At 38.8% G+C, this 9,932-nt stretch overlaps 1 protein-coding gene across 4 annotated transcripts; it reads left to right on the forward strand.

Annotated features, from left to right (window-relative positions):
- The first annotated feature begins 1,726 nt into the window (after positions 1–1,726).
- On the forward strand, positions 1,727–9,389 carry LOC147861959 (uncharacterized). 4 transcript variants are annotated; one of them, XM_087322313.1, is made up of 9 exons: positions 1,727–1,853; positions 2,259–2,516; positions 3,967–4,155; positions 4,596–4,688; positions 6,427–6,609; positions 6,684–6,786; positions 6,876–7,052; positions 7,157–7,893; positions 8,386–9,389. In XM_087322313.1, exons 2-9 carry the CDS (start codon positions 2,304–2,306, stop codon positions 8,554–8,556), a joined length of 1,866 nt encoding a protein of 621 aa, XP_087178439.1. In that variant the 5' UTR covers positions 1,727–1,853; positions 2,259–2,303; the 3' UTR covers positions 8,557–9,389. The 4 variants fall into 4 exon arrangements, with proteins under 4 accessions (XP_087178439.1, XP_087178441.1, XP_087178438.1 ...); XM_087322314.1 differs by lacking the exon at positions 1,727–1,853 and adding an exon at positions 7,973–8,018 and having other exon boundaries at positions 1,892–2,516; XM_087322312.1 differs by lacking the exon at positions 1,727–1,853 and having other exon boundaries at positions 1,887–2,516.
- Positions 9,390–9,932: the final 543 nt, after the last annotated feature.

A 9,932-nucleotide genomic window follows, 5' to 3' on the forward strand; every position in this document is an offset into this window, starting at 1 on the left:
TCGGGTCAACCCTCCCGGCAAACTGCAAGTTGTCCAGCAAGCAAAGTCCCAAGACAAAGGCTGAGAAGGAGGACATGATGAAAGTACCATATGCCTCTGCCGTCGGAAGCTTGATGTACGCAATGGTGTGTACAAGACCGGACATAGGATATGCAGTCGGAGTGGTGAGCCGGTACATGAGCAATCCCGGCAAAGAACACTGGATCGCGGTCAAATGGATACTCCGATGCCTGAAGGGCACGGCAAACGTGTGCCTCCGATTCGGCTCCGGTAAACCCGAACTCGACGGCTTTACCGATTCGGATATGTCGGCTGATGCAGATACCAGCCGGTCCACATCAGGGTATGTGATGACGTATGCAGGGGGAGCTGTTTCGTGGCAGTCGAGGCTGCAGAAGACGGTTGCGTTGTCAACCACGGAGGCGGAGTACATGGCGGCTGTTGAAGCCGGCAAGGAAATAATATGGATGAAGGACTTCATTAGAGAGCTCGGTATCCGGCAGGAGGAGTACCGGCTCTACTGCGATAGTCAGAGTGCCATCCACCTTGCGAAGAACGCTGCCTACCGTTCCCGGACGAAACACATCCAGCGTAGATACCACTGGATCCGGGAAAGGATAGAAGACAAGGAGTTCGTGCTGACGAAGATCCACACGGACGAGAACGGGTCGGATATGCTGACCAAGGTGCTCACACCCGACAAGCTAGAAGCATGCCGGAAGAGGATCGGATTGGAGAGACATCCCATGCCGAAGTGAAGGGGGAGTTTGTTGGGATTTCGGTCCCTCCGGATGGGATGTCCGGAGATGAATGACGGCAAGCCCGGTTGCGGTTACGGAACCGGAGGATGAAGAGTACCCGGCATGAAGCCGGATGAAGAGTACCTGGCTACGGATCCGGATGATGAAGACCCGGCTACGGATCCGGATGATGAAGACCCCGGCTACGGAGCCGGATGATGAAGACCCCGGCTACGGAGCCGGATGACGAATGTACCCGGAGAGAGATCCGGATGCGGGGACATATTTGTGAATATGTTTGCCAAGGGCCCTTGAGGCTATATTTGTAAATAGCCCGAAAGTCATATGTGTATAAATATGACTTAGGGCAAACAGTTTATGTTGTTGCTCATTTTTCTATTTTCCACTTAGAGGGAGTGAAGAGAGCAGCCGAGAGAGAGAGAGAGAGAGAGAGAGAGAGAGAGAGACGAAGAGGTCGTTGCCTCTGTGTATTACCGCCGCCTGTGGCGAAGACAGTGAGCTCAAGGTTGTTGCCTTGTAGCTTCACCATTGTACATCTCTGTTTATAGTGATAGTTGGAGTTTGAGGACTCCCGTGGTTTTTTCCCATTTAGGGTTTTCCACGTAAAACATCCTGTGTACTCTTCTCTCTATTGTCTTCGTGCATTTTGTATTTCCTGTTTTCTGTGAGTTGATCCTATTCCTCGGTTGTGGCCGAGCACTGTGTTCAACACATATGTACATACATAGATATATTGATAATTCGATATGTATGTATGTATGTATGTGTGTGTGTGTGTGTGTGTGTGTGTGTGTATAGCGTTGGCATGGGCCATGGCCATCCGCATCCCCGTAGAGCATTGGGTCAAAACATCCATCTCTCTCTCTCTCTCTCTCTCTCTCTCTCTCTCTCAATGATGAACTTTGGGGGCCTTCTTCTTCGTCTTAAACACAATAACCCAACCCCAACTCCTTTCCTACTCTTCTTTTGCTTGCGTGTCCTCCCCTTCTCTTCCCTGCCCATCATCGATCCAACCTAACTCTCATTCGGTTCAATTCCCACCGTGCCTTCTTATCCTGAAAGCAATTGAAGCAGATAATCTCCAGAAAACAGGTAAATGGTTTTGAATTGAAGAGGAACCCATTATTGTAATTTAGCTAATCTGTGGACTCATTATGTTTTCTTCAGCTTATCTGAAATTTGTTTCATATACAATTGTTGAAGAACAAAATCAGCAGAAAAGAGGTACATGGTTTTGGACAGAAGAAATACGACTATAATAATTTTGCTAATCTATGGATGCCGTTGTGTTACTTTTAGCTTATGTGGATGTTTTTTCTCTCATTATAAGAGTGTTGAGGATAATCAACGGAAAACAGATATGTGATTCTGGATTGATGAGATGCCCATTAGGGATTTTAACCAATTCTTCAATATATGGATGAACTCTTATAGTTTTGTAATTAATCTATGGAGACATTATATGTATTTTCATCTATTCTTTGCATATATTCACAGATAACTGAAAGCAGCGAGAGAGAGAGAGAGAGAGATTGAGTTTGTATGGGAGATAATGCTTTTGCTGGGCTTTTGCCTAGAAGTTCTTCATCTCTGTTTCTATTCTCAGAAGCAAAATATGATGCAAAGTGGGCTGAAAGTGAGCTTTTAGTTGAAGAGATAATTGACTACATTCAGCCTTCATGGAATTCTGAAGAGAAAAGAAGGATAATTATTGAACACGTGAAACAATTAATCCAGAAATACTTCAATTTCCAGGTAAACTAGTTTTTTTTGTGCATTATCATAGATAAATTGAAGTTTAGTCAGGGTCTTGAAAATGGATTTTTGTATACCTAGTTCCATAGATCAGAAGGATTTAGTAGAGGAGTTGTGCATACAGGTAGATAAACAGTTATTAACATTTTGGCATGTAGGTCAATATTTAGTTAATAACAATTGGGCATAATAAACAATAATCTTGTTTTCATGCAATGCGCATATCATAAAGTGATACTGGAGAGGTGATTTGTTGCTTACTTGTTACTCTATTTGCATCGCTCCCAAGTTTGTGAATGGGCCCAAAATTAGTCTATACAGAGAATTAGCTTCTAACATCAGGTCAAGATATAGATGTCCTATATTTGGAAGCTTGTTTCTGGATAGGCATTCCAATCAACAAGGCTCACGATCCTTCTTCATGAGTCTCATTTTTGAGGCATGTGAGTGTGACGCTCCTCTTGCCATTGCCCGCAGATGAACCTTGTTTAGAATTGTTTGATAAGTCTCTTCGGGGTTTCTTTTTTACCATTTGCAATAGGTTCGTTTACTAGTCAAAGCTTTAGGTTGTTTGTTTGCATCAGGCACTTCAGAATTAGGTTAGTTCATGTACTCGATGTTGTCTAAACTATTTCCAGACAGGTTGATAACTAGTTATAGTCTCACTTTCTAGATCATAAAGTGGAAAGTAAAAATGGAGGTGGAGACTTAACAATTATGCATGTAAGTAGATAGCTGAAGTAATAGTCCCCTCTGTAATGAACTTACTGGGCAGTTTTAGTGCCTTAATCTCTCTCTAGATGTTGTGAGATTACAAAGTGGAGGTAGAAACTTAGCAATTCTGTGTACACTTTGTATAGATCAATTGGATAATTTTAATGCACTTTGTAGACCATCAATTGTATGTATAAACATTAAGAATGGAGGTAGAGACCAGTTGTGCTTGTAACAAGTTAGCTAATTAATAGTCCTCTCTGTAATGAACTTAACTGGACAGTTTCCATGCATTCTTAATCTCGTCAGAATTTGGCCACTTGAGGATTCTCATGGACTCTATGTTCTCTAAACTATTTACTCCACAAAGTTTGATCAATATTTGTAGTCTTACTTTATAGACCATAAAGTGGAAATAAGAAGATCACAAAATGTAGATAAAGACTTAGCAATACATCTATACATAATTTCATGCATATAAGTTGATTAAAAATGAAATCCATATCTTGGTCATATAACTAGATTAAATGTATTCTCTGTTTGACAGAAACTGTAGCTTAACAAAGCTAATTCTTTCACATAAAAGTTGCTCGTAAACATAATTTATGCTTGGATAATTTTATTTTATTCATGCTCACAATAGCAATTCAATTCATGTGCATAACAGCAAATTTGTATCCTTGTTATTCTATACAAGAACCTCATGATCCATTTCTTAACACATTGGAACTCTTAGGTGTGCACGTTTGGGTCTGTACCACTCAAAACTTATCTCCCAGATGGTGATATTGACTTTGTTGCCTTTAGTCGGCTTCCATATCAGAGTGAGACCTGGGCAGAGAACATAAAAAATATACTCAAGTGTGAAGAACTGAACAAACATGCAAAGCTTTGTGTGAAGGAAGTTCAAGTTATACATGCTGAGGTTTGCCATCTTCCTTATTTTAAGAAGACAAGCTAAAAATTGGGAGTCACATAAACCTTTTTGGGGTGTGAACCTTGTAGTTACTTTATTTACAAATTCAAATAAACTGATATTCTAAGCACAAAATTGTTTTCTTATATGGTATACAGTACATAAGAGTCATATATTATCTATTAGCGCTTTGTACTTTATCTGGTAGATGTGCATCTTCCTTTCATCATTTAGCTTTTTGGATGTTCATGTGCTATCATTAAATAAAGTTCAAGTCCTGAGAAGACCATATTATTTGAATATAAGCTGTAATAATTATTGTTTTGAATTGTTTTCCAATTCACTTTCCGAGTAATTGCAATCTTTTCTTCCCTTGATTTTGTTAACTGTCTTGACATGCAGTCTCATATCAATTTCAAAAACATCAAACATATTCTTCTTGCCTCCAGGTTCAAATAGTAAAATGCCTTATTGAGAATGTGATTGTTGATATTTCCTTCAATCAGCTTGGTGGTTTAAGCACTCTTTGCTTCCTTGAAGAGGTATGCTTTCTGATCTACAAAATCCACAAATTTATTTATTTATCTTGTTCTAGGACCAAATTACTTGATATAAACTGCCTAAATTTTGCTTATAGTACAAGGATGCAAAATCCCAATGAAATGCATGTAGAGTATGGTTAAGCTACATCTGGATTTGCATGAATAGAAAGAGTCAATCATGGTGTTAAAAAAAGCAATGACTCCTCCCAAAGTACTGAAAGTCAAAGGCCTCACAGTAACAAGATACTGCCAAAGATCAGTGATGCTGTAAATGACACGGGATTCACCAGGAAACATTTGTTTTGCTTGATGCGTACTACACTAGATAGATACGTTTAACCAAAAATACCATGTAAAGGCAAGTCTACAAGGTCTCTTCTCAGGTACAGTTTTTCTATGAACAACACTATGGGATTCAGGAGCATGGGAATACAGCAAAAAAGCGAATTTATACACAAAAGAAACTGAAATATGTCGAAACTAATACATGCAACAGACGACATACTGAGTGCAAACGTTCTCAGTGGGTTTTACAAATATGGAGAATGCGAGAGGCCAGAAACCTATTCATAGGGCCCAGCCTAAAATTGAAATGACCAAAATTCCAAGATAACATTACCCAAGCAATCAATTAAAATACTCATGACTAACTGCAAACAAGTAATTTAACTGTAACAATAGAGAAAGTCTATCTGTCAGCGTCCTCAATTATGCAAATTGCCATTATGGAAGTTCTTTCAATCGGCAGATATGATGCACACAATATGATAGAACAATGAAGGGATTACACGTGTGCCAAAGTAATATCATAATCCCCATATGTAAGAGACAACAAAGATAACGGCACATAATCCCTTTGTAAAACCATGTTTAAAGAACAAATTAAAGTAGCTCAGATAACTGAAATAGATATCCATATGTGCTAACTAAATGATGAATAAATTTATGAACGTCATACTATGGTAAGGCTAGACTGAAGCATATGCCATTTCAAATGTGATAATCCTTGAGTGCCATCGCTATAGGTAAAAGTAACCATCCACCCACATATAAACAATTTAACTGGATGCTCATTGCTTGGGAATATAAATCTCTGCTTCAATCATAGGCCAATATACGTCTCTCCTTCAGGCATCTAAAGATTGATCCTACTGTTTCATGTGCAAACCTGTTCTTGTTTTCTTATGTTACCCATAGTAGAAAATGAATGAATTTTTTTATTCCTGCAAGAAATTGACTGATAAGTAAATAGTCCTTCATAACATTTCATCGGCATGTCAAACCCTTAATTGTTTTGAATCTCTACTTGACAAATTACAAGTTGCAATAAACATACATATATATTTTTCTTTCAATTCTAGAACCATCTTTGCCAGAATCCCTTCTCTTCAAGGCCTCCCTATGTTGCCTATAGTGAGTTCCTTATGATACTCGATGAGCTGCCAAAGAACCAAATTTCCTCCACAATTTAAATTATCTTGTATTTTCCTTGCCTTTCTGTATCCTTTTTAGCGTTTTTTTGTATTTGTGTGGGAAAGTGTCATTCATTGTCTTCTGTACTTTCTTGGGTTTAACCACAACGATCTCATTGCATCTCCTTGGTGTCTGAATCTTTAATAGAAAGTGGAAACTTCCTCACGAGTTCCCTCCTCCTTTCTTCCGTGTGGATCCATAGTTCACGATCTTCGAGGGAGAGATTAATCATGGGAGAGAGAGAGAGGACCCATGTATGCTGCAGGTGGACAGATTAATAGGCAAAGATCACCTGTTCAAGAGGAGTATAATCCTTGTGAAAGCTTGGTGCTATTATGAAAGTCGAATATTAGGGGCCCACCATGGACTCATTTCTACTTATGCTCTAGAAACACTTGTTTTGTACATTTTCAACTTATTTCATGCTTCCATTCGGGGTCCTTTTGAGGTAAGTCATTCTGATTGCATCCGTCATTTTGCTTGCGTAAAAATTTCCATATGAAGAAACTGAAAATTTTCCAGGTTTTATACAAGTTCCTTCAATTCTTTAGCAAATTTGATTGGGAACATTATTGTCTCAGTATATGGGGCCCGATTCATATTTCACTGCTACAGGATATGGCTGGTATGTGGTAATGCAGTCTGAAAAAATTCTAGCGTATCTGTAATGGTTTTATTTCATGTTTCTCGCATGTTTTTCTCGTCTTGTTTTAGCTGAGGCACCACAAAAGAATGGGGGTGAGCTGCTTTTTAGTAATGACTTCTTACAGAAGTGCTACCAATTGTATGGAATATCTCAAATTTACCAAGACAACATGTTTTCTTCTAAGAATATGAATGTCATGGATCCTTTAAGATTTTCCAACAACCTTGGAAGGAGTATAGGCAAAGGTAACCTTCATGCATTTATTTCTCGATAGATTGGAAATATGCTGATATAAATGCTGAAAGTCTCAAATTTAAGCCTTATGAATCTTACCAAATGTTTTTTTTAGGTAACTTCTTCAGGATATGTAGTGCTTTTGCATATGGTGCAAAGCAAATTGGAAATATTCTGTGTAGTCCATCAGAGGCTCTGATAGAAAAAGTACATTCATTTTTTCGTAACACGGAAGAACATTGCAATGGTTATCGGCCTGATGGAATTGCTCTGAATTTTATCAATATGGGGTCCAATGTTTCATCAGACCCTAGTAAAGATTCAGATTCTATTCTAGCTCATTCCAATGGTGGAATCAGACAACATATCAAGAAGAAGGAAACCCCTTTGTTGATTGGGGTACACAGCTCTCGAAAAGCAGAAAATCATCATTCAAGCTCATGTGGAACAGATTCGTCTGAGAAATCATCATGTTGTGAGAGTTCAATTGATAACATATCTAAGGAAGTACATATGTTTGGAAGAAGCTTCCCATCTAGTAAAGAAATGCTACTGGGGGACTTCCAAACATACCTTATAAATTTTCATTCTTGCCGCATTATGCTCACTTCTCATGTATATGGATCATGTTTTCCTTTTTTTCCATCGGGATATGTGTATGACCATGGGTCTGAGGCTTCTATAACTGGAAGTACTACCAACTTGTATATCAATTACAATCCTCAGCTTTACTTAACTTCTTCACATCAAGGTTTGAGCTTATATAACACATTTCAGCTACACCCTAATGGTTTCTTTGCCCATCAAATCCCTAAATTTCGTCGTGGAACGGGGACTTATCTTCCAAATTTGGTATGTCTACTAATATTTTTCTCGTTTAGTTTTCCAGTTGATTCTCCATCTAAAGAGGAAGTCAACTTTTTTTTTTCAGACTCATGGTGCTTATAATCATACACAACCAGTAATGTTTGGCGTAGGTAATGTTTGAAACCAAAGATTCCATAATGCAATATTTTACTTCCTGCACTTCAGAAATAAACCAATATAATGTCTGCTAAATTGACTTTGTAAGTACACATCGGATATTATTAAAAAGCTCTTGATTACAGCATTATATACATTCTCACACAACTTCTAATTATTCATAGAGAATATATTTGTTACAAAGTTCTTCATTACTAGATTTTACATGTTCCAACACATTCTCAGCATTTATAGTGAAAAATAACCTTAAACAAGTTTATGATTAGTGGATTCTACAATTGTCTGTCTTAACACAATTATCTGAAATTATGTTCTATGGTATTTAGATGCAGACATGATTTAACAATGTTTTTGAACCAGGTTATCCCCGTGGCCAAAAACCAGAACAAGAAGTCAAGTCTGACAACCTATGTCAAGAGGAGAGTCATGGGAGAAATCCACCAGACAAATGAGGATGGAGAGCATTGCAACAAAACAACTCTTTGGCAAGCCCTAAGAATTCCGACTGTTATGATCATTTGGAACCATTAATGGCTGAAAATTCTGACGTTACACCTGTTGATTGATCCTCACCCTAACCATCATAGATTATTGGTAGAAAGTGTAGAGTTTCCAGAATTTGGCTCCCTTGAATCATCCGTAAAATACCTTGCGACTTTTAGCCAAGAAGCTCAGGAGAGAAGCACAACAGAGAGGGTAAACATAGTCAAGGGGAGGCTATGTTTGGTGATGAAGAGCATAGATAGGATCTATATTATTCACCAAATGATTGTGAATGCGTTTCTTGCAACTTTCCCAATGCCTTTTGGGTGATTTATTATTGATCTGCCAGAAGATGAAGGTTACATTTTCCAATTCAATGGACGTGGGGCTGTAACCTTATGTACTGAGTGTTGTCTAGGATGCAAGCTACGATTTATTCGTTCAATATCAACATGTAAACATACTTGTACTCATTGTTGTAGTTTAACAATTGTCATAGTGCAACAAGCCCTTTTTACTTTTTGTAGCTATCCTAAACTAAATATAAACATCAAACCTTAAATCTCTAGGTTTCAGGTGTTTATTAGGGTTGAGAGAGTTGTCATCGATTATTGGGGTTCTCACTTCGGGGGACGTGTGAGAGGCATTGCAAGAACAATTGGGGAAGAGGTGAAATGAAAGGTGAAAGCTACATCAAGAGGTTGGAGGCTGTCGAGTAACGTTTGGGCCACAAACGCAAAGATCTCCCACATATTCCACTTATTTTGCATTTTCACCTTAGATTACTCACCCTATATTAAAGGGGTTTTGATTGTAAACTTATGGTAAACTCAACGTTCTTGATCTTGAGGTTTTTGTAATTTATTATATTGTCGTTGGTGATGAAATCCCCTTTTAGTTCATTTTTGTTTGTGTCATGCGATTGTGGGAGATTGAGAGAAACAATTTGAGTTCCCATTTGAGGAAATGAAGTTTGTGGGAGGAGCTTAGGGAGAGCCCACAAAACAGGTAGACACATGCGAAAGACCCAACACACGAGCCCACAAAGGGGGCCCAAGCATACGAGGAGCTTGCAAGAGGCCCTAGACCCCGAAAGGAACACATGAAGGCTAAGAGCCCACAAACATCTATGAACGTTCAAAGGTTGGGAGATTAGGAAGATTGTGAGCAACACCAACACAAAGGCCCAAGAATTCTAGAAGGTTGCAAGCTTGTGAACACCCACGAAGTAGAAATGGGGTATTTGGGGAAGTAGAAAGGGTCTAAGTATTTGTGAATAGTCTTAATGTTTCTCATATTGTGTGAATGTACATGTGGCAGGTGATGTGGTAGGTTGATGCCGATAGTAGAGATAGCGGCAGTAGCAACAATTTGCTTGAAGGAGGTATATCGGCAATAGTAATGTTGCCCAAATGAGGCATGTC

Source organism: Azolla caroliniana, unplaced genomic scaffold (genome assembly GCF_043228905.1).
Source record: "Azolla caroliniana isolate FFs.n. ecotype wild unplaced genomic scaffold, voAzoCaro1.0.p SCAF_7, whole genome shotgun sequence".
In the NCBI taxonomy this organism is placed as follows: Eukaryota; Viridiplantae; Streptophyta; class Polypodiopsida; order Salviniales; family Salviniaceae; genus Azolla; species Azolla caroliniana.

Bases quoted from the DNA above. Each gene is read 5' to 3' on its own strand.
- LOC147861959 (XM_087322313.1), top strand. From the start codon at position 2,304: ATGGGAGATAATGCTTTTGCTGGGCTTTTGCCTAGAAGTTCTTCATCT. The intron at 4,689-6,426 runs GTATGCTTTCTG...TGTATGCTGCAG, and splicing joins CTCTTTGCTTCCTTGAAGAG to GTGGACAGATTAATAGGCAA. The intron at 7,053-7,156 runs GTAACCTTCATG...TGTTTTTTTTAG, and splicing joins TGGAAGGAGTATAGGCAAAG to GTAACTTCTTCAGGATATGT.